Source organism: Melanerpes formicivorus, unplaced genomic scaffold, assembly GCF_026170545.1.
Source record: "Melanerpes formicivorus ecotype bairdi unplaced genomic scaffold, bMelFor1.0.p_v2 SCAF_3, whole genome shotgun sequence".
NCBI lineage: Eukaryota > Metazoa > Chordata > Aves > Piciformes > Picidae > Melanerpes > Melanerpes formicivorus.
Window position 1 is genome coordinate 43,143,219 of NW_027142355.1, and position 27,045 is coordinate 43,170,263.

General features: G+C 43.9%; 1 protein-coding gene across 3 annotated transcripts in view; it reads left to right on the forward strand.

Annotated features, from left to right (window-relative positions):
- LHFPL3 (LHFPL tetraspan subfamily member 3) overlaps positions 1-27,045 on the forward strand; it is a 270,950-nt gene that overhangs the window by 141,463 nt on the left and 102,442 nt on the right. For all 3 annotated transcript variants that reach the window (XM_068170911.1, XM_068170906.1, XM_068170898.1), the window contains exon 2: positions 20,887-21,123. In XM_068170911.1, coding sequence (XP_068027012.1) covers positions 20,887-21,123 — 237 coding nt within the window. The remainder of the gene's footprint in view (positions 1-20,886; positions 21,124-27,045) is intronic.

A 27,045-nucleotide genomic window follows, 5' to 3' on the forward strand; every position in this document is an offset into this window, starting at 1 on the left:
CAGAGCTCACCCTAAACCACATCCAAATGACCTTTAAACACATCCAGGATTGGTGATTCCACCACCACCCAGGGCAGCACATTCCAGTGCCTGACCACTCTTTCTGTGAAGAAAATATTCTCACTGTCCAGTCTAAGCCAGCCCTGTGGCAGCTTGAGGCCATTCCCTCTTGTTCTATCACTAATTACCTGTGAAAAGAAACCAGCACCAACCTCTCTACAATGTCCCTTCAGGGAGTTGTAGAGAGCAATGAGGTCTGCCCTCAGCCTCCTCTTTTTCAGACTAAACAGCCCCAGCTCCTTCAGTTGCTCTTCATCAGATTTATTCTCCAGGCCCTTCCCCAGCTTTGTTGCCCTCCTCTGCACTCACTCCAGCACCTCCACATCTCTCTTGTATTGAGGTGCCCAAAACTGGATATGACACTGGAGGTGTGGCCTTACCAGTATTGAGTACAGGGGGCAATCACCTCCCTGCTGCTGCTGGACACAGCATTTCTAATCCCAGCCAGGATGCCACTGGCTTTTTTGGCCACCTTGGCACACTGCAGGCTCCTATTAAGCTGCTTGTCAATTAGAACCCCCAGCTCCCTTTCTGCTAGACAGTTTTCCAGGCACACTTCCCCAAGCCTGTAGCCTTGCTTGGGGTTATTGTCACCCAAGTGCATGACCTGGCATTTGGCCTTGTTGAAGGTCATATTCATGCTTGTAGCTTTTACCTCCTGTGCATATGTATTTACAAACCTTAGATCTCTTGCGTGCATTTCATCAGTGTCACCCACAGTGTAAAATCTTCCCTGAGCAAATGACACAATGTTATATACACAGCAAATAAAATAGACTGTTGTGTCTGAAACTGTTGCCTGCAATTAGAATATGTTCCAAACTTTTTGGTCCTAGACACTACTATATCAGGGTGCTCAAATGTGTTGCATTAGTGGTCTAACAGCAGAAGGCTGGTTAGCACTGCAGCAAGGGGAAAGGCGTGTGTGCAAACATTTCTCCTTACATAAAAGCTTCAGTAGCAGTGTTATGTGTGGGACCTGAAATCATTGTGCTCAAGTCTGCTGTGTTTTAAAAGAACAACGTGTGGATTTCACATATTTGAAAATGAAGCTCTAACAGTGCTGCTCTTCACTTCTCTTCTGCAAACCAATCCTGTGTGTGCTGGCACCACTACACTTGGTCCAGCAGGTCACCATGGCAATGAGTGTCTGCTTCTCCTGAGAAGAGGCTATGCTTCTAGAGCTGTTTCTCTCCAAGGCAGGGCTGAAATGTGTCCTTTAGATAATGTGTCTGTGCTGGATGAGAGAATCATAGAATCATCCAGGCCTCTGAAATCTTGTCTTGAATCTCTGAAGTCCAGCCACTTCACCCACTCCACCTAGTCTGTCACTACACCATGTCCCCAAGCAACAGATCCACACAGCCTTTAAATGCCTCCAGGAAAGGCAACTCAACCACCTGCTTCATCCAGGGGCATAAGCTTGCTCATTTCTGTACCTCTAGAAGCCTTTCTTGGTTTTCTTTAGATCACTTGCCAAGTTCAGTTCCAGCTACACCTTGGCCTTCCTGACCTCTTCCCTACCCAACCAGGCAGTGTCCCTGTACTCTTCCCAGGATGCCTGTCCCTTTTTCCATTTTCTGTGTCATCCCAGCTTGCCCTTTAGTTTTGACCAACAGGTCTTCACTCAGCCATGCTGATCTCTTCCCTTCCTTGCTACATTTCTTACACCTGGGGATTGCAATCTCTGCGGAAAACATGCTTAAAGATCTGCCAACTCTATTCTGCTTCCTTGTCTCTGAGGGCCATTTCTCATGGAATCCCTATTTGCTAAGTCCTTCAAGAGCTGGAATTTTGCTTTCCTGAAATTTAGATTCCTGATTCTGATTCTCATCAGCTTCATACCATATAGGACAGTGAACTGCAGTAGCTCATGATCACTGCAGCCCTGGCTGCCTTTTCTGGCATCAAGTTGGAACCTCCCCAGAAGCAACTTGTGCCCACCACCCCTGCTCTTTACCATGGGACTCTTTGTGCAAAGGGAGTCTTCCCCATCATGACAGCCACCTTTTATGTACTTGTACATAGTTATGAGGTCTCCCCTAAGCCTTCTCTTCTCAAGGTTGAACAAACCCAGTTCTCTCAGCCTTCCTTCATATGCCAGGGCTTCCAGTCCCCATGATTCCTCTTTGGACCTTTTCCAGCCTGTCCACATCCTTCTTGTATAGGGAAGACCAAGGCTGCAGATAGTGCTCAAGGTGCAGCCAGACCAGCACTGAGTATGAGAGAATGACATCTTTATCCCTGCTTGTGTTACCATTGTTAATGCAACTCAGAATCCCGTTGGCTTGCTTTGCCACCGCAGCACTAATGGCTCCCAATCTGAGCTGCATTTCTGGGTTATGTGTTCCCAGGTGCCAGACACTACACTTTTCTGAGCCCTTATTTGAATGCTGTAATATCTAATTCTGTATTTCAACTGCAGTGTAGTGAGAAACATTTGCTGCTTTGTGCATTCTGGAACCTTTTGAGTTGACTGTGCAACTTTTTCTCTTTTATGCTGGATGCTCCCTCCCTAGAATTGTTCAAGGTCAGGTTGGATGGGGCCTTGAGCAACCTCATCTAGTGAAAGGTGTCCCTGCCCATGGCAGGGAGTTGAAACTAGATGGTCTTTCAGGTCCCTTGCAACCCAGACCATTCTGTAATTTTGTGCTTCTTTGATTCTATGATTGTATGAAGCCTGTCAACAGAGTTAAATGACCTAATTGCTTCAGAAAACAATTCTATTATACATGTTTTCTATCACACACGTTTTCAGATGTTATTTATTTACTGTAAAAAGGATGTGGGATGTGAGGCTCCAACACCTATGAACATTTTGGAAAGAAGACACAGTTATTGTAATCCCTGTTAAACTCCTCTTTCATTTGTCTCCGTCCAGCTGGGGTCAAGTCATCTTACTCCTCTTGAAAACACATCCCCTAAGCTTCCTTCTTAAGTAGCTGGTGGGCAGCATGCACTCTGGGCTCTCAGAGGTTACCTCAAGCCTCATGGCCAACTTCTCAGTCCTCATACCCAACTTTTCAGGTACCTAGCTTTACCAGCAGCTCATGTCTGTTTCATGGATGTTGGTGGGGCTTTCTGATTTTCCCTTTCACTTTGTGTAATGGGTTAAAATGCCATAAATGGGTCAAGCTGCCCTCCTCTCCCCAACACAGAAGCAACATACAAAAACTCTGGGCTAAGATAAGGAGTTGAGATAAAAAGTTAAAAAAAAGAGTTAGCTAACAATGCAATGCACAATGACTTTAGTTTAGCCTGCTTGCAGATAAAGTGCAGTGGAATGCAGGGGGGAAAAAACCAACATAAAGCAGAAAACCAGCAGCTACCCACTCCCACCCGTGTTGCTGCCACCCCTGTGGAAAAGAGCCAGCACCCAAAAGCAGCAACTGGAACAGGAAGCCTCTCATGTTGCAATCTGAACTTCAGGCCTGATCATACTTTGCTCCAGGCGGCGCTTTCATTTTGAAGATGGCATGACAGCAGCATGTAAGAATAGCAGCAGACTCAACTTAACCCATGACCCTTGTGTTGCCACTTTGCTTTACATTATTACAGCCCTTTCAGTTTCTGAACAGATGTCTTAATTTCTAAGGCAGAAGTTACCAGCAGTGATATATTAATAGGCATATGCCAACAATTTTTAATAGAGGGAGACCTGCTTGCTGTGACTTCTGGGCTTCGGTGCTGCTTTGCAGCACCAGAATGGTTGTTTGCATTGGATGTGCTAAGGGGTTTTTTGCCACTGTATTGGGTTTAGCTGAGCTGGAGTTAGTTCTTCCTAGTGCTGTGTTTTGCAGTGCTGTAACTGGGTGTTAATAAGACAGCAGTGTTTTGGCTGAACGAGGACCCGGGCTGTGCTTTTCTAACATTTCCTCTCCCCAGTAGTACACTGAGGGGAAGGATCTTGAGAAGGGACATAGCAGGGCCAGCAGACCCAAACTGACCAAAGGGGTGCTCCATGCCATATGACATCAGCTGATACATAAAAGCTAAGTGAAAGAAGGATGTGTGGTGGACATGTGTTGACAGCATCTGTCCTCCAGAGCAACTGTGATATGTATTAGAGCCCTGCTTGCTGGGAGTGACCCAACACCATCTGCTGATGTGCAGTAGAGAATGACATCTCTGTTTGCTTTGGCTTCTGTGCACAGCCTTCTCCCTGCTTTGCATTATTAAAATTGCTTCTGTCTTATCCCAGGCCTTTTGTTATATTTTCCTCTCTCCCCTGTCCAGCTAGAAAGGGGAGTGATAGGGCAGCTTTGGAGGGCATTTGACCCTCAGCCAAGGCCAAACCACCACAACCTCAGAGGAACTGCAGCACTAGAATAGTATATGTGCGGGACTGAACAGAAATGTTAACAAGTTATTACAACTTTATATCATAAACCTAGACAGGACTCAAAATTGCTTGTGTGTCCACACAGAAATGACAACTGTAGTGGTAACCTTTTTATAGTGCAAATTTTGGGGTTAACCAGCCAAACTAAAAAAAAAAAAAAAGGCACAGAAATATACTTCTGTAGAAGTAAGAAAAAAACCTATCTAAAATTAACCCTCCAGTTAGGAATCAGTAAGAGAATGAGGATTACCAAAGCATGGAGGCAAGGACTGCTGCAGTTATACTGAACAGAACAGGACAATTAGAGGGGACTTTATCACTTTTTACAGCTACTTAAAAGGAAGTTGTAGTCAGGTAGGGGTTAGCCTCTTCTCCCAGGCAACCAGTGACAGGACAAGAGGACATGGCCTGAAGCTGTGCCAGGGGAGGTTTAGGTTGCATATTGGGAAGCACTTCCTCCCAGAAAGGCTGATTAGGCATGGGGATGAACTGCCCAGGGAGGTGGTAGAGTCACCATCACTGGAGGTCTTTAAGACAAGATTGGATGTGGCCCTTGGTGGCATGGTTCAGCTGATGTGGTGGTGTTAGGTCATAGGCTGGACTTGAGGTCTTTTCCAGCCTCAATAATTCTGTGATGCTGTGATTATCAGACTGACTTGATAGCGAATGGAGATGAGATGTGCTTTCCAATACAGATACAATATAATGAGATATTCACAACATTTATGCAGATTTCTTCCACACTTAAGGGAAAAATAAATTCAACTCTGGCACATCAAAATTTGAGGAGGCTCAGCAATCTTGCAGGCTTGGCCCTAGGTGAAAGGGTAGTCTTCCCTTTAATAGGAAGGCAAAAAAAGATAAAAACTTCACCAGTCTTAGAGCTCTCATTCTCTAGGGCTCTCTTCCACAATCCAAAGCTCAGATGCTCAGTGGGAGAGGCATTGCCACTCCTGATATGACTGCTGCTGTTAGCTCCACTGCTGCTATTAGCTTCAATGAGACATCAGCTCCTGGAAGGCAGTAAAGTCTCACTGCCAAATGTCAGCTTTAATGAAGAAGCAATGCATTCGAGCAGTCTCTGAGCCTGTTGTCCATTTCTCTTTTCTTCTGAGCACAGCTGTTAGGAGATCAGGAAGAGCTATACCAGAGATAAGTGAAGAATAGCTCATGACAAGCTGTGGAGGCATAAAGCCATATGCATGTGCCTCAGGGGCATCGAAAGGAACTGTACAAAAGTTGATGCCTTTATCATCCCTTCAGAACTTCTCCTGCCTTTGTGCCAGTCCATTTCAATATCAGCAAGCACTTCTTTAGAAAGCAGATTTAAATCATTCTAATGCCCAGAGAAGGGCAACAAAGTTAGTGAGGGGCTTGGAGCACAAGCCCTATGAGGAGAGACTGAGGGAGCTGGGGCTGCTTAGCCTGGAGAGGAGGAGACTCAGGGGTGACCTTATTGCTGTCTACAACTACCTGAAGGGGGGTTGTAAACAGGCAGAGGTTGGTCTCTTCTCCCAGGCAGCCAGCACCAGAACAAGAGGACACAGTCTCAGGCTGCACCAGGGGAAGTTCAGGCTGGAGGTCAGGAGGAAGTTTTACACAGAGAGAGTGACTGCCCATTGGAATGGGCTGCCTGGGGAGGTGGTGGAGTCCCCATCACTGGAGGTGTTCAGGAGGAGACTTGACAGGGTGCTTGGTTGCATGGTTTATTTGATTAGGTGGTGTTGGGTGATAGGTTGGACGTGATGATCTTGAAGGTCTCCTCCAACCTGGTCTATTCTATTCTATTCTATTCTATTCTATTCTATTCTATTCTATTCTATTCTATTCTATTCTATTCTATTCTATTCTATTCTATTCTATTCTATTCTATTCTATTCTATTCTATTCTATTTCCAGCTGGAGAACAAGGCTGCTCCCTTTTCAGAGGAGACTGCCCCATATTGCTGCCTCCCAGGTGCTTGCCTCCTCCACATATTAAGGGTCTCCTCTCTGCAGGCCCTTAGCTTTGCGTTACCCAGTTCCACTTGCCTGCAGCATAAAGGTGCTTTAACCCTTGTCTCACTTTCTCCTATCCCACAAACTACTCTGAGGTACAAGAATGGGTCCCCTAATTCAGAGGATATGGGGAACAGGGTGCAGGCTGTCTTTGGGAAGGCTGCTGATTTTAAAATGAGAGATGAAACAAGTCTGGAGCTAGATTTTCTCATACAGAGCTATCTGGAGCCCTCTGGCAGGGTACATTGAGGCATTCACAGCCCTGAGGAAATTAGTCAATTCTGAATAGATTGTAATCCTTGGAGGATATGCCAATGTCTCAGAGAGGATGAGTACAGTTCCCACTTGTCAAGGTGTGGTGGGATGGAAGGTAAGGCCGAGAAGCCTCCTCCCTTCCCCCTTTGTAAAGTAAAAGGGAAAAAAAAATTGAAGGGAAAGGAAAAAAAACTCGCAAGCTGAATTAGCAAAGCAGTGGAGCTATATTTACAAAGCGATGTAGGGTTTGCAGGGGATTATTTACAAATTTACAATATCTACAATATATACAAAGATATACAACAGAGTAACACAGAAATGAGAGTAATCCCTCTCGGCAGAGAGGGGTCCCCCACCTCCGCTCTCCCCTCTCTCCCCCCCCTTTCCCCAGAATGGGATAGAAAGAGAAAGAGAGGGAAAAAAAAAAAAGTTAGAAGCAGTTTGTGTTAATTGGAAGGGAGTTAGTATACAGGCCTGTTATCTGGTTTTCAAGGCCGAGGCCTTGGCAGAAAGCCCAGGACAGAAAGCTGTTGCCTGAAGAAGAGGCGGAAGCAAGACTGACAGGAAAGTCGTGGAAATGTCCAGTTCACTCCCAGTTCCGAAAAGTGCTTCCTCCCACTCGTCCAATGAAATTAGTTTAGACTATTCCTTCCGTTTACCAACTTCCGTCCACCATATTCCCTTTCTTAAGGGGGCAACGTCAACCGGCCACACAAGGAAAGCATGTAGGTAATTTCTAGCAAAGTATGAGTGTTTTACAAAAGGCAGGAGGAACAAGAGCCTTCTCCTCTGTCTCAAATACAGTCAATTACTTCTTTTTTTATTCCTTACAACAAAATGCTTTCTTGTCCATCATGCCATCTTTCTACTTGACTTCAGTCGCTTCCTCTGAAACTTCACTTTCTCCTCTAAAATACATGGGGACCACAAAGTGAGGTCCAAGTGAGTGCAAAGGGAATATGACACTCATGCACACGCAGAGGGGCAAATGCCTACAAGTCTTTGGATGCTTCTCATTGAACATTGAATCACATGTCCTTATCATGCTGCATAGAGGTTATCAAACACTACAGTGGTCTGCCCAGGGCAGTGGTGGAGTCACTGTCCCTGGAGGTGTTTAAGCAGTGTGTGGACCTGGCAATTAGAGACATGGTTTGGTGTTGACCCTTCAGTGTTGAGTCAAGGGTTGGACTGAATGATATTTGAGGTCTCTTTCAACTGGATGTTTTCTGTGATTCTGTGATTCTATTCTGAGGATCATAGCCATGTTTTGGCAGCGAACATAGCAATGACCGTGAACCTGCATCTCATCTTACAGCAGAGAAATGTCACCAGTGGCTATTTATCTTATCCACTGCCAAACAACTGGAATCTCTCAATCTGCTTTCATAGGAGAAGTTCCTCCATCTGGCCAGTGACCAAGAGCAGATGTAGGCACTTGCCCAGCAGCTGTCTGTACTGCAGGTGTTTCACTGCTCCTCGTCTGCCATCCAATGTGCTGAGTCAGTATTCTGTGTTAGCACAGTGGGGAGAGAGATGGAGGAGAGGCCTAGCACATTCAAGAATAATTTTCCTCTCCTTCTCTCCTTTTATTTCATTTCCCCTTGCGACTAGTTTTATTGTTGATGTTCCCTTCATGCCATGACAGCCAGCAAAGCAGGGGACAGATGAAAGTTGGTTGAATTCTTGGTGACTGTTTTGAAATCGTGCAGTCAATTGTTGATCAATGACCCGTGCCAGTTGATGTGCTAGATGGATGAGTTACCCTGCTTTCCAGTCACTCCCAGTCATGACTGTCAAGTACCATTAAGCAGTCATGTAAATGAAACTGTGAACAAGACCAGGATGTCACACCAGCTGTTTTCTCTGAAGCAGTAGTCTGTGGGGACTGATTCTTTAATGCATTTCTAATATGCTATTGCTGTTAGCACACTCCATAGCACAGGCCAGGTGAGACACGGAAAAACCCCTGCAGCCAAGAGTTGCAGTAGCGTGGATGGAGTTCAGTAACAGTGTAGGGAAGCCTTGCTGGTTGTCAACTCAGTGGTTACAGAGTGTAAGCTGAGCAGAGCTCAGAGTGTAACTGTAGAAGAAAAGGTAGTTTCCTGACTGCAGTACAGAACAGGGTTTGTCTAGGCAGAGAGTTTTGCTAGATTTATGGTCAAAGCAAAATGAATCTGAAGCTTTGCAGCAAAATGGCCATAGTGCTCAAGCCTGAAGCTTGCCTTCAGCACTGCTTCTGCCCTCGGGCTCAAATAGATGCTGCTTGTGTTGTTCTTGTGTCCAGCTCTGCAACTACTTCAAAGTGCACATGCTGGGAATATTGATGCTCCTAGGTTGGTGATACCTGAAGATATGTTGTATAAGACCTTTAAGCTCTTGCAGTTTTCTTAAAAGCCCAAAGCTGCATTTAGCCTCACAGAGAAACACATTCTGAGATTTTATTTTTTTCTAATACTTTTATAAAAATCCATCTTTAACAACTATTTAACAACTTAAAACTTTTTGGTCTGGCTACAGCCACTGAGCTTGTGCCAGAACCTCTCCTCTGACAATTCAAAAATGCCTTCTACTTTACAGCCTAAAGATATTCCTGGATGGTTTCTATCTGTTTGTTCAGGTGCCAAGATTGCCCTTGCAATTAAATAGCTCTTCCACCTCTCTGGGATCCATTCTCTTGTGTTTATACAGACTGATCATAAAATTCTTCACTACACCAGCACCATAAAGCATACAGATATTTTTTTTTTTTCTAGCAAATACTACATTTTTTTTAAAGGTTTTCACCTCCTTTTCTGCAAGTATTTACTGCCTGTGAAGTTGTTATTTTTCAGGAGCAAATGCCTGAAACAGTCGTATTTATTATGGACTCTAGTATAGACTGAGTTGTAGAAACTCCCTTTTTGTGTGGACAACTTTTGCTTCCTGTCCTTCTGTGCCCTTCTGTATTAATTGCAAAGATGTTTGTCTCTCAGCTTCCTCACAAGAACATGCACTGGAAAAGACCTACTAAAGCACCTTGTCGTGGACATTTAGGGCATCATGCCAATACCTTTCCTAAAATATCACATAACATCTTAAAATAACCTTGCTGTGATTAACTGGTTATTCCAAGCATCACTCTTCTGAAGCTCCAAAACCACCAGCACAGGATGGCTCTAAGGAAGTATTTTGTTGATGCAAGTATTTTGTTGAAAACACTTTCTCTGGTACAGCCAATGTTCATGTTTACCTTTTTCATGGGTTTCTTTTTCTGGTGACTCACAGTCCTCCAAGAGCTAATCTACTTACTTGTATGTTTTCTCTTCTTTACCTTCTGCATTGACAGTGCCTCCCATCAGTGGATCACACTACTAAACTTTCAGTCTTACCAAAGTTCCTAATGAAAACACTTCAAGGTGCCCATTGTATATCCTCACAACAGCTTGAGGCTTTCTCTTCAAGCACAAAATGTCAGCTCCCCATGAACAAGTAGCATAAGCAGCTTAAATTCTCATATTAATCTCTCTACTTTCTAGGTTGTGGTAGGTTGAGAGGCCAATTCTCCCACCAGGGGCACAAGAAAAGACTCAGACAAACGGATTGCGAAAGTGGTGGAAAGTTTAAATGGAAAAACAATGAAAGTTTTACAGAGAACCACGAGAACCATGACAAAAGAGAGAGATCCCAAAACATACCCAAAAGTATCCCACCCCCACCTGAGGGTACACCCAAACCCCCCAGGGCTCTTTCTCCCCCCTCCCAACCCGGCCTTGGGCCTAGCCAGGCCCAAGAGAGGCGGCTCACCCCATCACCCAGGCAGCGGTGAGGGAAGAAAGAGGAAGAGAGGACCCCCCACTGATGTGTTATAGGGGAGCAGGCCATTGTGGGATGAAATTCCTGGCTTCCTGGGCCCACCCACTGGGCTGGACCCTCTTTAGGGACATCACAAGTGTGGCTTGTGCGGCAGCACCCAGCCTAAACCACCACATAGTTAAATAAATGTTTCTACGTGACACAGTCTCAAGTGCTTTCTGAAGAGCGTGTTGCTTACCTCTCTTTATGTCACTGCTCCCTAGCTATCAGATAGAACCAAGCTAACATTGCCCTACTTTATATTTCTATCTATGTCTTTAGTTATTCTTGCCTTCGATAATTATGCCAAGAACTGAGGTCAAACTGATGGGTGAGTGTTTTTCAATTCTCAGTGCTGTTTAGGGGTTGCTTTTCTCTGAAAGTTAGGTAGCATGTATGCTGTTCTCCATTGTCTCAAGAGTGAGTTTGTTCAAAAAACCTTTCTGCCAGTTTTGTTGTTTAATGCATTGATTGTTTTGGTATTGAGCTGGAGGATCCATTCCTCTAGCTTGAGCACATTATGATCATTTTGTATTTGCTGTGGGCTTGGAGACAGGAGTTCCCATTCCAAAAGCTCATGTGCAGCTGTCAGAGCATTGTCCTCTTGTTCTCTATAATCATCCTCCTCATTTTAAAATTAAGAAAAAAATTAAGGTCCTAGCCCCAGACCCACTTCATATCTGCATTTCTTCTTCTTTGTTAACTTAAATGCTTTTTGTTTGTTTGTTTCAATTCATCTCAAAAGAAAAACAATAAATTAGCACAGCTTGATTTTGGAAACTCTCTTTTAGACCTGCATTATCTAATCTCCAAAATGCATCTTTTCCTGCTAACTAGTCCTTTCTCCTATGATTTCTAAGGTCTCTCTTGACATCTTCCTTTTTTTCCAAGGCTCTTTTGCGAGATAAGAAATAAGGGTTCAAGGAGGCATAATTTTCCATCAGACAGAGCTGAAATGACCACTGGACTTTTAATCCTCTTGTCAGGATACTTCAAGAAATATGTATCTTTGTCTGAAAGAAATTAGAGGCATTCTCCACAATTAAGTATGGTCCTCTTCAGTTTAGTTAATTTATTAGCTAGTTTCTTTATCTTATCACAGTTTGTGCATCTGAAATAGGCATTTTTTTAAGACTAGTTAGTTTCAGCATAATTTCTATTCATATTCTCATTTTATGTAAGGTCACTAAAGGCAGGATTACTTTCACCTCTTCCTTCTCCTTGCCGAAATCATGAATAGTTTCACTGCTTGTATCAGTAACTCGTGATGAACCATCAGCATCATCAATGCCTGGCTTATGCCATTCAGAATAGCAGCCATTCTGCAGTCTGTCTTGCTGTAGCCTACACTGCATTTATGTAGAGTTTATCCATTAACTAAATCCAGTACATTTCAGTATGCTGTAGTTTGATATGGTTTGGCTCAGGACTAATTTCTGCAAACAGAAGTTCACATTACCTTAGAAAGCTGTAACACTCCTCTGTGACAGCATTCAAAACAAACCCTTTCAATAGTAAATTTTGTTACCAAGCCGAGCCAAAACTGCATTATATAACTGTGATCTGACAAAAATAACAACCAAGATACAATGTAAAGAAGTACTTCCGTCAGCGCTCACACAGTTCTTTTTCAGTAGGCTCTAGCATGGCAGGGGGGGGAAGTGGCTTTTGGATATCCCCACATAGCCAGTCTGCCTTCATGATCGTTAACTCCCAGGTCCACGGCCCTCTGAGCCCTCTGTTTTGTCATTCCTGTGTCCTTTGGACATGGACCTTCAGATGATAACACACATTTTGTGACACAAAGAGTTATTAGAAGAACTCAAGTGGGCTGCAACAAAGTTCCTTGTTATTTTAGACACTTCAAATAGAAACATTTTGGGGGGGTGGGGGGGTGGAATTACTCAATCCCAGGGCCAGTGAACACCACAGGAGGTAAAGCAGTGTAACTTTAGACACATACTTTCCTGTGGGCTTCTAGCTATACCACCTCCCATAGCTGCTTCATAGTGAGGAAGTAATTTTATCTCTTGCTGTATACAGAATCTTAGAATGGCTTAGGATGGAAGAGACCTTAGAGATCATCTAATACAATCTCCCTGCCATGGGCAGGGATGATTCTCAACCAGACCAGGTTACTCAAGGCCCTATTCAACCTGGCCTCGAACATCTCCAGGGAGAGGGTATTCACAACCTCCCTGGACAATCCATTCCAGAGTCTTGCCACCCTCATAGTGAAGAATTTCTTTTAAGATCTAATCTAAACCTATTGTCCTTCAATTTAAATCCATTTGCCCTTGTCCTAGTGGTGGGCACTCTTGTAAAAAGTCCCTCTGAAGCTTTCAGTTTACCCGTATTTCATCAGTTAGTCATCTACTCCGCTATAGCTGTGAGCAATTCAGAGTCATGACATTTCTAGGGATGGTTTGCTGACATGGTGGTTAGGCCTCTACTCATTAATAGTCCCTGGTTTTCATATCTTTTCTGGACAAGACACTATAAGTACCTATTGCATAAATCCCTAGTTAGAACACCAGAAATGGTGTTCTTTTGCAAGAACTTTGTAGGGTGCATCCTCTGAGTCTACCCACCTCTCCAGGCTACCTGTTCCAGGGTTTCAGCACCCTCACTGTTAAAAAATGTCTTCCTTTATTTAGTCTAAATCACCCTCTTTTAGTTTAAAACCATTATGCCCCTTCCTGTCTTGACAGGCCCTGCTAAAAAGGTTGTTCCTGTCTTCCTTTTCCAACATTTCCCTGCCCCAAGGGTATGCTGAGGGGTAAGCAAGATCTTGGGAGTGGATACAGCCAGGCCAGATGACCCAAACTGACCAAGGGGGTGCTCCATGCCATATGACATCAGCTCAGATATATAAGCTAAGTGAAAGAAGGAAGTGTGGGGACATTCTTTGATGGCATCTGTCCTCGGGAGCAGCTGTTACATGTAGAGCCCTGCTTCCTGGGAGTGACCCAACACCGTCTGCTGGTGGCCAGTAGAGAATAGCATCTCTGTTTGCTTTGGATTCTGTATGCAGCCTTTGCTTTTGCTTTGCATTATTAAAATTGGTTCTATCTTATTCCAGGCCTTTTGTTATATTTTCCCCTCTTCCCTGTCCATTTAAGAAGGGGAGTGGGACAGGGCTTTGGTGGGCATTTGGCCTCCTGCCAGGGCCAAACCACCACACTTCCCTATTCTTTTGTACATATTTACAGCTTAACACATTCCTCACCTGTAACATTACTTTCCCAGTAGTTTCCATCTTTCTGAACAACTCATACTCTTCAGTGCTTATCTTTTGGAATGGCTGTTGGTCAGTCACGGTTACGTTATCCAGCCTCACATCTTGTCACAACAGATCAAATTCTTGTTTTTACTGTCTAACCATGACTAGCAGGCATCAAAATATATCAATTAGCTGTCAATTCAGCCAGGTTGTGATAAGTCTTCTCACCCTGACTATATCACCTACTGTGTTCCACAATATTATTCTTTTTCCTCTTTGCTGTGCAGTCACCAAATATTTGGTCTTAATTTTTATTTTTTTTTGAAATCAGCATGGAAAATACACACATCTCTTCATATGTTTCTGTACATTTTCCTATCAGAATTGCCATGAAAATGTCAGTGCCCTAATAGGCCAAGTGGCCATAATTGTGTTGGGTCTTTTATTTTATGACAGTGGGAGGTTTCCTTCTATTTCTCCCCCTTAGCACTATATAAATATTCAGAATCCTGTGAAGAGGTTTAGGTTTGTCTGCATACCAAGCAAGATGATGTGAAATAAGAGAATATACAAATTAAAAGCATATCCAGCTCTGGGCCCCTCAGTTTAAGAAGGACATTGAGACACTTGAAGGTGTCCAGAGAAGGGCAACAAGGCTGGGGAGAGGCCTTGAGCACAGCCCTGTGAGGAGAGGCTGAGGGAGCTGGGGTTGTTTAGCCTGGAGAAGAGGAGGCTCAGGGGAGACCTCATTGCTCTCTACAGCTACCTGAAGGGAGGTTGTAGCCAGGAGGGGAATGGTCTCTTCTCCCAGGCAACCAGCACCAGAACAAGAGGACACAGTCTGAAGCTGTGCCAGGGGAGGTTTAGGCTGGAGGTGAGGAGAAAATTCTTCACCGAGAGAGTCATTGGTCATTGGAATGTGCTGCCCAGGGAGGTGGTGGAGTCCCCATCCCTGGAGGTGTTCAAGAGGGGTTTGGACATGGCATTTGGTGGTGACAGGTTGGACTTGATGATCTTTGAGGTCTCTTCCAGCCTTGGTGATTCTGTGTTATATAGTTCTAGGGGTTTAGTTTAAATGATAATTAGTCATGTCTCCTGGAGCAAACATCCCCCTTATATGTTGTTTGAAGCTTTCTGCAGGAAGATTAACCCACAAACCTTTGCTCCTTCACTTGGGCGGTGGGAGGAGCATCTTTGGGCTTCTCTAGGAAGGGCTGCTTTTATCTGTGTCATGTTAACTGAGAATAGCACATCAGTATCCTGGAGTAACTCCATGGGACACCTCCCTTGTTCTGCGTGGGAGCCAAGGACACAAAAGTCCAGATTTTATTTTATCATTCCAGCTCTTCTATGCTTGAGTCTTGAATTTGGTGCCACTTTTCTCACTGGCTATCTCGTACCTAACAGTGAGGTGGCTAGCAACCCTATATGAGCACCAGCACCAAGATAGCCTGCTGCCAGAGGAACTTTAGATTGTGCTTATGGCACAAACTAACAGGCTGTGTAATCTCCTTGGGGAGCCAGTTGGCACATCTCTGAAGAACCTCTCCAGCTGGAGACTAGACGTCTTCAAACAAAGCAGTAAACAAGAAATCTTGCTTGCCTCTTTATATTGCATGAGAACAATTCCAGATGTTAAGGAAGCTCTGTTGAAGAGCCTTCTCCTAGGCATGCATTTTGTGGTGATGAAGGCTGTACATTGAGTCAGGATTTTAAGAACTCCATCCACCACAAAAGAGCTTTTGGGTAAGAACTTCTAAGCTCCTCCAAGAAAACCTGTTCTACATGCACCAGAACTGTTTCTGTTAATGGAATCATTAAATGGAGAAAATCAGGGAATTTACTTCAAAGTTGTATATTTGCTTGATGCCAGAACACAAATGTAAACACAGAGAATCATTATCTCAGTCATTAGTGCAGTCCATATCACTCAAAGCAATCTCAGCTGCATGGGTGTCCAGTCTCTGTGTTCACTCAGGACTGTGTTTGACCCTGTGTCTCCAGCCACCTCCACTCAGCCGTTCTTTCCTTTCCAGGTAAAAGATCCTGAAAGACTGTTGTCCTAATGAGTCCTCACATTTCATTCATCCCTGCTCTCCATCAACACAGGTGGCAAATCTCTATCCCATTTAGTGGAGTTTAACAGATTGTTGGTTTTGTAAATACCATTTAGAGACAGTTCTGAAGGCAAAGAACCTCTCAGTTTTTGGAACCACAGAGACTCAGAGGCTCTTGCATGTGTGGGTATAGAAAGAAAATAGCTGGCCAGTGTAATTCCCACTCCATTATGTTTATTCTTTTATCAGGAAACTTGCCATTGTTGTACTCTACATGCAAGCAAGTTGAGTATGTTGTCAGGAAAAGAATGAAGATGAAAGAGCAGTCCTGCCAGCAGGAATTTCTCAGTGCTGGCTTCCTGTAGAACAGCTTTTTGCAAATAGAACCTCATTCCATGCAAGGATATAATATTAATCTGTTACCATATTTGGCACAACCATAGGATCAAGAACTACTTGCTTGCTAATTACCATTTGAGCTCATGCACAGAGCACAAGCTGTGATAATATTAGCTTGGTCAGAGTCACAAGTTTGTCAGTGCCAGCAACAATTCAGTGTCTGTTTCCAGTCTCTGAAGGTGTCATATCTGCATCCTTTCATCCCAGGAGGCAAAATCCTGGATTCCCTCTCACTATGAATAATTTGTCTTGTCACTCAGAGCCCTAAAGGAAAACCAGGGGACAGTTTCTGTTAGCTGTTTATGTCAGAAAAAAGCTTTCAAGAAGTAAATGTATACCAAGCATGTTTACCTATTAGATTTTTTAAAGTCTGAAAAGCGTCACCAGGCTCCGATATGTAGGAGAAGAAATCTGTTAGCTTGCATCTTGTAAGAAAATTAGAGGAAGGACTGGAGGAAGCCCAGGGCCATCCTTACAAAGGCAGTGCTCCTCTTAGGAGCTTTCTCAAGCAACTGAAGGGAAAGCAATGTGGATGCAAATCCTGTAAGTTTTACAGTTGCCCAGATATTTATGAATGGTGTCAGTGTCACTATCAATTGCTTGCCAGTTTCCCTCTACTGTTTCTCATCTAAGTCTTGATTAGCTGCAGAGGTCCTAGGCTGGGCCGTCTGCAGGCTGAGGAAGCTGGTGCTAATCTGATGCACTCAGCTCCCACACAGAGGACTACCTTCAACCAATATAGGTGTAACTTTTTTCATGACTTGAATCAAAAACTGTGTAGGAGCTGATGACAGAAGTCTTTTTATTCGGTGGGTGAGCTTCCCAAATCCCAAAGTTTCTGAGTTTATTAGAGCTGCCTAGTAGTTAAGGGGTAGTGGCCTTTGCTGCATTTCCATTTCAGTCACATTGCCATTAGAGACAGCAGCAGTTTAGACAGAGATATGGGACTTGTGTCTGTGTTACCAAATAATCTCTTACTAGTTTCACTGAAATTACAGAAAATGGTTCCCATTTATAACATTTTTATAAAGCTGAAAAATCATTTCCTTCTACAGAAAAACTCTTGTAATCCTCTTTAGAATGATTAAAATGTAAACATTCCCAGCAATATGAAGCAGATCTGTAGGTGGATTTTGCACCTGTCTTTTCAGGCTTCTACCTGATAAATGAATCATTACCAGTTTCCTATTATTGAACACATCTGTATTCTTAAAGGCATTCAGTGCAAAATGTTCCCTCAGCAAGTGAAGACTCAGGGTTGTCTAATCTTGCTCATGCTGACCATCACAAGTAAGGTACGATTCCTGCATCCGAAGGTGGTGATCAAGCAGTCATCTAGCAAAAACCAAGAGATCTCTGTAAGCAATGCAGATAACAACCATGGTTTTTATTAGATGCCTGCCTTTATACAAAGGGAACTAGTCCAGCCACAGTTTAGTGTATCTTATTCCCAAGGGAAATCCAACTGCAACCAACAGAATGACTCCCGAAAATTAAGCAAGTATAACAACACAAGCAGGAAGAAAGGCAGGGAAGATGAGTTAATTGGAAATCTGAGGAGCTGATCTGGGAAACTGCACTGAATTCCCGAGATAAGGGTTTCTATTTTTAATTACCTAGGTGGGAAGCAACAAAGTTAAACTATTTTTAGGAAGCACTAAGAACACGTTTGATGTACCATGTCATTTAAAAATAAAATAAATAACAAACAAAAGGAAAAACCAAAACCCACCATAGATGTTGGTACTGCTAATCCTACACTTCAGCAGAAAAACCTAGATCCATTGATCATTAAGTAAGCATTAAGCTTCCTCTCATTTTGAGGATGTGAACTGGCTTTGGTAGTTGCTGTTGTACAGTAAGCATCCGTTAACACTTGCCTGGGTAAACCTTTTCACCCACACCAGAAGCATCCAGATTTCATGCAGCATTTCAGTGAAATCCCTCGCAGCTGTGAGGGCAACACTTAGGTGTTGACTGTGAGAAATAATCTTCCTGGAAGTGTGTGTAACCAGCTCAAGAAGGAAATTTATTGTACAGTTTGTCTCCAAAATATTTGGAAGATTTTATAAAATCGTGTAAATGAGTTCAGGCAGGCAGTAGGTAACTACAATGTGTCCAGCCTGCATGTTCTGAGTAAATCAGTCCTTACCTAATTGCCCTTGTTTCTGAGCCTAATTGTCCTTGAATGTAATATAAGCAGTTATATTTTCACGCAAATTAACTGCTCAGGAAGAATTTGTCAAATGCCTCAGGCACAGGTTTTATCCTGCATCAGATGGGTTCTGCAGACATACTTTCAAGTCTGTCTACATTGCTGTCAAAAGGAAGCTTGAGTGCAGGTGTGGTTTTGTTTTGTGGGCATTAGGGGGTACATAAAATGGCAGTGCTTATACTTACCCAGCACTTGTACAGTTGCCCCAGCCTGGAGCAGCTGGTGGTCAATGTCATCTGGCTTTCCATGCAGGTCAAGGATTAGCACCTGTAGCATTTGAGATGTCATGTGGTGACCCTGTAGGTAAACCAGATCAGACATGGGCAGCAATGTTGATAGCTCATTTTTCCTTGCAGAACAATGTCATTGCTTGTGGTTTTGAGGAGTATAAACCTTATGTTTAAAATGTATTTCAGTTAAAGGGATAGTGACAAAAAAATCCCCTTGCTGTTGCCTACGTGTGTTCAAGCATGTAGGTTGCCAGAAATACATAGATTTTTTTCTTCTATTTCTCTCTGGTTTGTTTTCCTGACCATTTGACAGTAATCTGATGTTTCCTTTGAATATCTAGGTGTAATGGTTTAAAGCAAAACCAGGTTGGCCTGACTGTTCCCCCAACACAGAAGTTAGGGAAAAGTAACACAGAAAAACTTGGGTTTAAGATAAATGAGGCAACATAAATGCACTATTACCTTAGCTAATAATCTAATAATACAATGCATGGTTACCTTAGCTTAACCTGTTTGCAAAAAAAGCTCAGTGAGATGCAGAAGAAAAAAAAACCCTGCAGAAAAGAATACCAGCAGCTGCCCCATTACCACTCATCTCACCACCATCCCTGCAGAAAAGAATACCAGCAGCTGCCCCATTACCACTCATCTCACCACCATCCCTGCAGAAAAGAATACCAGCAGCTGCCCCATTACCACCCATCTCACCACTCATCTCACCACCATCCCTGCAGAAAAGAATACCAGCAGCTGCCCCATTACCACCCATCTCACCACTCATCTCACCACCATCCCTGCAGAAAAGAATACCAGCAGCTGCCCCATTACCACTCATCTCACCACCATCCCTGCAGAAAAGAATACCAGCAGCTGCCCCATTACCACTCATCTCACCACCATCCCTGCAGAAAAGAATACCAGCAGCTGCCCCATTACCACCCATCTCACCACTCATCTCACCACCATCCCTGCAGAAAAGAATACCAGCAGCTGCCCCATTACCACCCATCTCACCACTCATCTCACCACCATCCCTGCAGAAAAGAATACCAGCAGCTGCCCCATTACCACTCATCTCACCACCATCCCTGCAGAAAAGAATACCAGCAGCTGCCCCATTACCACTCATCTCACCACCATCCCTGCAGAAAAGAATACCAGCAGCTGCCCCATTACCACCCATCTCACCACTCATCTCACCACCATCCCTGCAGAAAAGAATACCAGCAGCTGCCCCATTACCACTCATCTCACCACCATCCCTGCAGAAAAGAATACCAGCAGCTGCCCCATTACCACTCATCTCACCACCATCCCTGCAGAAGAGAGCCAACGCCCAAAACCACAGAACCCAGAAGCAGCAACCTGAACTAAAAGCCTCCCATATTGCAATCTGAACTTCAAACCCCATCATACTTTGCTCCACCCAGCACTTTCATTTTGAAGCTGGCATGACAGCAGCATGGAATGAATAGCAGCAGACTAAAACTCAACCCATGACACTAGATTATTAGTAATTTTCCCCTCTTGTTTATAATGAAGCAATTGGTCTCACCAGGAAAATGTAATTGTGCTGGTACAAAAGTAGCCAGGGTTTCAGGATGTAACTTATTTTTTTTATGCAATCTGCACACCTGATGTTTGTCAGGGGGCAATACAAGATGTCTCTTCCCCCTTCTTCTCCCCCTTCCATCTCCTCTTTCTTCTCTCCTTACCAAGAAATTAGAAAAGGGGTGTGGGAGGGGGTTGGAATAGAGGAAGCGTTTTAGTTGAGTTACATAGAATATTTTACTCCCCTGCTACAAAGGTATCAGATCACACAGGTGTGTATATAGAGAGAACAGAAGGAAAAGGGAAAGGAATACCTGTCCGAATCCTGTAACAGGCAAATGCAGCTGCCCAAGCAAGGAGCAGAAGAGCAAGAGAGTGACCAGTGCCCCCCTTCCCAGGGTTGTAAACGCAGCACAGTTGTAATGCAGCCATAATTCACGATTTGATAGTGAGACACACACACATTTTATGTGGTTCAGAGCACTACAGTGTTGTGTCTTAGGTTTTTATTTTGAATACCTAATCATACTATATAATTCTGTGACTTGTTTTTAAGTAAACTAGCTTTGAAGCTCAGGATGAAAAAGTGTGTTGCTTTAGTGATAACTGTGTAGGTGCTCATCAAAACAAAGTTTGGTCTCATTATCCCATTGTTCTCTTTTTTGTTTGTTTGTTTGTTTGTTTTTGGTTTTGTTTGTTTGTTGTTTTTTTTTGTCTCCAAGCTGCCTGTCTCGTCCTGGGTTGTATGATTTTTCCTGATGGCTGGGATTCAGATGAGGTAAAACGGATGTGTGGTGAAAAGACAGACAAGTACACGCTGGGGGCTTGTTCAGTCCGCTGGGCATATATCCTGGCTATTATTGGAATCTTGGATGCCCTGATCCTCTCATTTCTGGCATTTGTGCTTGGCAACAGACAAGACAGCTTGCTAGCAGAGGAGCTCAAGTTGGAAAACAAAGGTAGGACTGCTTTAGAAACACTATTATTGGGTGGCCTCAAGGGCAATCTCTTAAAAGCAATGATTGGTTTAATTTTATTTCATACTTAAAAGTTGGCATGCTGGCTTGCTTCCTTAGCTGCTGGGAAAGAAGAAATCCAAAGGGCAGAGAAAGTTTTGGTTTTCAACCTCCAAAAGCTAAGGAAGTTTGAAATTGACAGAATTGCTGCACAATTCATGACTTGCTCTTAACATTTTTTAGCTGTAGATGGGGTGTTTTTCTGTTACCCAATTGTACATTATTTCATTGGCATTTAAGTTTCACTGTCTCCATATTTTTCTGTACCCCATGCAAGATTTGTTCACACGATTCCTTTGGAATTGTGCATTGTGATATGAATGGCTGCAATGTGGCATTATGTGTTGGCACAGTACAAGGTAAGGGGGGAGCATTGGCTCGGGAGATTGGCAATGAGCTATGTAATGGGACCACCTTCACAGAGAGGCACTAGTGGACTGAGGATCAGAGCCAGGAATTAAGAAGCCTGGTTTGTGTTTGATTGTGTTGCCTGGAGCTCGTTAGTAAGCTCACAGAAATCTAGGGTGCTGTAGTAAGTGGATATTCATGCTGTGGGTTGGGGCTAAAACACATTTCTATATTAAGAACATGAAACAATCTCAGGCCAGTATTTTATCACACGGTTGCAAGAGGAAGGGATGCTGTTCAGTGAGGATGTGCAAGCCTAGGTGCTTTCTAAAGCCCCTTCCCCTTGCACTCCCACAGCATCCACAGCTGTGTATCTGATGTGATAGATACCTGTGGTAGGTTGAAATTACCCCCCAACATAAAATTGCCAGACCAGCTCAGTTGAAAGCAAATGAAGCTGTGTTTACAAGCAAGATTACAATCTAAAGCGTGTTATGCAATGAGTATGTACAAAATATACATTATTTACATCTATGTACATTTTATAAACGACACAAGAACCCCCCTGGACAAAACCAGGGGGTTACCAACAGCTTCCTCCTCTTCCCCCCTGTACATGGGACAAAAGAAATAAGAGCAAAGAATTGCGTGTTAGTACTTAGCCACAACAAAGCAGCACAGCCAGGGTCAGCAACAGCTAAGCCAGCTCTAGTATCTGACAGAGTGCAGGAAGCCAAAAAGAGAGAGTTAGTGTACACAGCTAACTTCGTGTTAGTTACCGGGCCAATGGGGTTATTTAGACCTGATCATTTTCCCTTCTACACCCAATGGTAATTTATTTACATTCTATCACTTTCTGTTCAACATCTGTGGATAATTTTCTAGGCATCAGCCTAAAACTACCACACTACCACAGAGGACACGTCCCTGCCTTGTCTTTTTAGTGGGCCTGTTGCCCCTGGATCTAATCCCTTCTGAACATGCTGATACTGCTGGTTTCTACAGTACTGCCTGGCAGCAAGTTCCTGAAGCTCGCTACTGGCTGCTAAAGAAGGACTTTTGTCTTTCAAATTGATCCCCTACTAGTTTCACTGAGTGACCCCTAGTGCAGGATTCTGCATTCAGTGCATCCACCACCTCTGTAATTTCGTAGGCTGCTTCTAGTAATAGCAAAGATATCAGGAGCTCTTCACCACTGGACTGGAAATCAAAAGCTGTTTGGCAGTCTGTCTTGTACAAAAATAGCTGGTCTCAGTCTTGCTCCAGAAGAACCATTATCAGAAAGCACCAGCACAGTGGGGCCAGCTTGGTGAATTGCAGACAGTCTGTACACTCGTCCCAAAGACAAATGGACTCAAAGATTGAACTTCACATACTATTGCAGACCATGTTAGAACCTACTAACATTGTGGGTTAAGGGCAGTGTATGTTGCTTGCAATTGCATGTGTACATCTGTTCTGCAGGGCATTGTTTCAGGGACTGTCCCCCTGGCCACTTTCTGTAATGTTAATATTCATAATAATACTTACATTCATAATCCTTATCAGAATGGCTTTCACAGCTATGCCACAGGTACTTTTTGTATCAGCACTGTGTCTATACCATGCAGAGCTCATGAACTCAACTACTGCTTGTAACAGAGAACCTCATCTGTTTTGGTGCCTTATGAGCAAAACACAGCTTCTTCTCATCCCCTCTCACATCATTGGCACAAGCTTCTGCCAGAACGTATGGTCCACAGCATGTTGGACAAAGTCATTCAGCAGCTTCTTTCTTTTTTTTTTAATTAGACACAGGGATGTACCACACCACTAGTTATGAAGCAAACCAGAATTCACAGAAATGGACCCACCCCCTTTGGCCCTTCACGGTCAAGCCTAATGTTCATCACTTTTTAAACTGTCTTTCAAATGAAAAGGGAAAAAAAAGGGCAACTTGTCTTCTAAAAAGATCAACCTCTCCCTCATCATTACAAAAATCTCCTGGTAAGCAACAGCAGGGCAAATCTAAACATCCTACTGAGACAACAAGGCACAAGCACTTGATTCCCTCTGGTGGTCTCCAGAAATCAGAGACTTCTGGTGATGTCTCTGCAAACCAAGGAGAGAGTTCTGCTGAAAATGCTGCACTGCGAAACAGAGGCTGGATTGTGTGGGTAGTACTCATGAGCTTTTGCAGATAGGAGTCATTTGGAGTGTTTACAAGGAAAAATTGTGGTTTATATGACCAAGATTGTGAGGCAGGCTTTGTAATCCTGGCAGTTATTTGCCTTGTGAACCCATTTGGGGCCATGGTCTGTGGTTAGAGATTACTTACACTATAATGATGAAGCCAGTAGAACATCAAAGCCAGCCCTTGTCCTTGAGTGCACACCACTTTCCTGTACCCCTTGCATGAACTGAGTGTGCATGAGGACTATGACACTTAACCTATAAGCTACATCCCCTTGTCTCCATTCATGTTAAGAGATACTGAAGAACTACTCATCAGCATTAGTCCACATGCAAAGTGTCCTTGTGTCTCTTAGAAATGGTCAGATGCGAAACTAATGAAATATGCATGCCTCCCATATAGCCAAGAAGATAAGGATATAAACAATGCCACCCTCACCCTCAGTTAGCTACTCATACAGTGTGACGTCAAAGCCCTCATAGTAATTAGCCATGAATATTAAATACCTCCCCATCCCTTCTTCCCCCTCCCTATCTACATGAGGTCTGCCTCCAGGCTTCTGCTGGGTCCTGCTTCTAGATTAGCAGCTAGGAATGGGGATGGTCCATTTCTCGAGAAGGAGTCCCTGTGTTGCTGCTCTCTTCCAAGGGGAAGTCATGGCTCCATCATGGCTTTTCAGGAGAAAGTACCTGGGAAGCAATGAACGCTGTACTGAAGAAGAACCCCCACTTGCCGGGTCAGCTCTTCCTCAGGTGCTGGGGCTTCCTCCCACACATGGAGACATCATTACATGGTAGCTCAGTGGAGGGGAAGAGACAATAAATTAAGAGTCACAATAAATTAAGAGTCACAACAGCGTTCACCGATGTGGAAAAAACTTCAGGAACAAGAAATTATTAGGCAATGATCAGGCAACTGGGCAGCTCTTTTCTTAATCAGGTATTAGTTCTGTCTGGAGGCTTCGCTGCAGGTAAGCTCCCACAGGCTCATTCATGAGACGTTGTGATGGTGTGACAGTCTAATAAGTTTGTCTCTCTCTATGTGAGTCAACAAAGATAAAAGTGATAGCAGAGCCACTGGAAAGAAGGTGGAAAGAATCCTGTCCACCAATCCTGGATGCAAATCAGCTTGTGATTGCATCGTGATAACACGGGACTACAACAATGGACCCAAGGACCCAGCCATCACACCTTTAGGGCAAGATAATCACCACCTGCTTCCTGAGCTTTGTCTGGATGGAGACAGGGTAGACGGAGATTCCCCCCTCCTCCAGCCAGGGTCTTGCCTAAACACACAGATTTCCTGCCACTGGAATTCCTGAGGGACAATATTTGACTACATACCTAAGGACTAAAAAACTGTATAAAAGACTTGAGCAACTGCTGGTTTGTAGAGAGAAACAGAGGAAAGAAACAGAGGAGAAAAACGGGGAGAAAAACGGAGATGAAGGAAAACACAGGAGACGGGCCAGGCCGCTGAGAAGCCGGGACAATGCTGCTCCGGAGAAAAGAAGCTGCCCGGAGGACCACAGCTCCAGCCAAGCCTCAGCATCCTTTCTCTACAGACCCAGGCTGCCCAGAGGAGCCTCAGCACTGTTCCTGTATCAACCCAACATCTCCCCAGAGGACCACAGCTGTTCTCCAGCAAAAGCCTCACCACGGTTTCTCTACAGACCCAACATCTCCTGCAGCACCTTTCCTCCACAGACTTCATCCTCCACAGACTTCATCTTGGGGGGGATGAGGGGTGTGGTAATATAATTCCTTTCCTCTTCTATCTCTCGTCTCTCTCTCTCTCTCTATTTTCTCCCTCTTCCTTTCTTATGTCCACTTTATAATTCCTTTCCTCTTCTATCTCTCGTCTCTCTCTCTCTCTCTATTTTCTCCCTCTTCCTTTCTTATGTCCACTTTATTTATGTAATAAATAGTCTAGCTGTTGATACTTTGGCCTCGTTTGTGCCTTTAATTTCACAACACGGGAATATTTAAAAGAACTGTGTCTCTGGACCGAGACATCTAATGTCTCCGGACCTTGACATTTAAATGGCGTAGTCGGCAGGATTCCCGTGCAGTGAAAAGTATCACAGCAAAATTATTGCATTTCTGAGAACCCCGAAATGTGTGTGTGTGCCTGAGACGTACTTTTAGTACGAAGCGAGAGTGGAGTCCAGATTCGCGTTTCCACTCGCCCGCGAGGGAAGTGGCCGGAGAAGGACGAAGCGAAATTTTCAGAGAGACTGTGTGGGAGTTCTCAAAAGCTTTAAATGTGTGCGCTTTCTCGGGGAAGATTATCTGGGGTACAACTGTTTGTTTTATAGTGTGACCTCCTCGAGAATCCTCTGTACCCTGCTTTAAATTTGTGTGTGCATTCCCGGGGAAGATTATCTAGGGTACAACTGTTGACTTTATAGTGTGACCTCCCCGAGAATTCTCAGTACCCTCTTTTAGGAAACCCAGTGTTGGTGATATTTGTAAAGTGTGGCTTTCCCGAGAAGCCCAGTATTGAAGCAAAAGTTGAGAAACTTCTGCCGGTGTGTGTTCGCTCAGGGAAACAGAGTAACTCTTCCCTAAGAATCACAAGGTTGCTGTCCTAGTGTAACAAAAAAATTTGAGGTACAAAAGCTGAGAAGCTTTTGCAAGTGTGGGTTCTCTCGGGAAAATAGTGTGACTTCCTTGAGAAGCCCGGGTTGCTGTTGTTTTTTCTTGTGTGTGACCTCTCCTGAGAAATCTGTTGCATTTTTCCTGGAGAAGATTATTTTGAAGTAAGCCTTTTAAAAGTGTACGTTTTTCCAGGGAAGATTTTGCTGGTACAAACAGTGTTTTGATCTGACTTCCCTGTGAAACTTAGTGCCCTATTAAGAAATGCTTTGTGAAACAAAAGAGATGGCCCGGTGTGAGAGGCTTTTTAACCTTTTAGAAGTTCACGGTGCCCGCCCATCTGTACAGGTACTTGACTGGGCCCGTGAAAATTGGCATAATTTCCAGAGTGTGGCTGATAGAATTGTGGCCCTGCAGAAAGATGCACGAGCAAAAGCCGGGAAAGGCAAAGGTTTTATTTGTGCGGTTTTAGGTGCCTGTTTAGCCGCCTCAGTGAAGGAGAAAGAGGAATGGCATGAACAGGAAAATATAACTATTTCCTCTTTGCAGGACTTAGTTTCGTCACTGCAAAGCCATGTTGCCACTTTGAAAGACGTAGTGGCAGATCTTAAAATTCAATTGGAAAAGGAGAGGAGGCAAAATTCGTATTTGGACTCAAAAGAGGGTGTGAATTACTTGGAGTCTGCCCCTATGTGCCCTCGGGCAGAACTGACAGTGGCTAAGGAAGCTGCTGCGCATATCAGACCT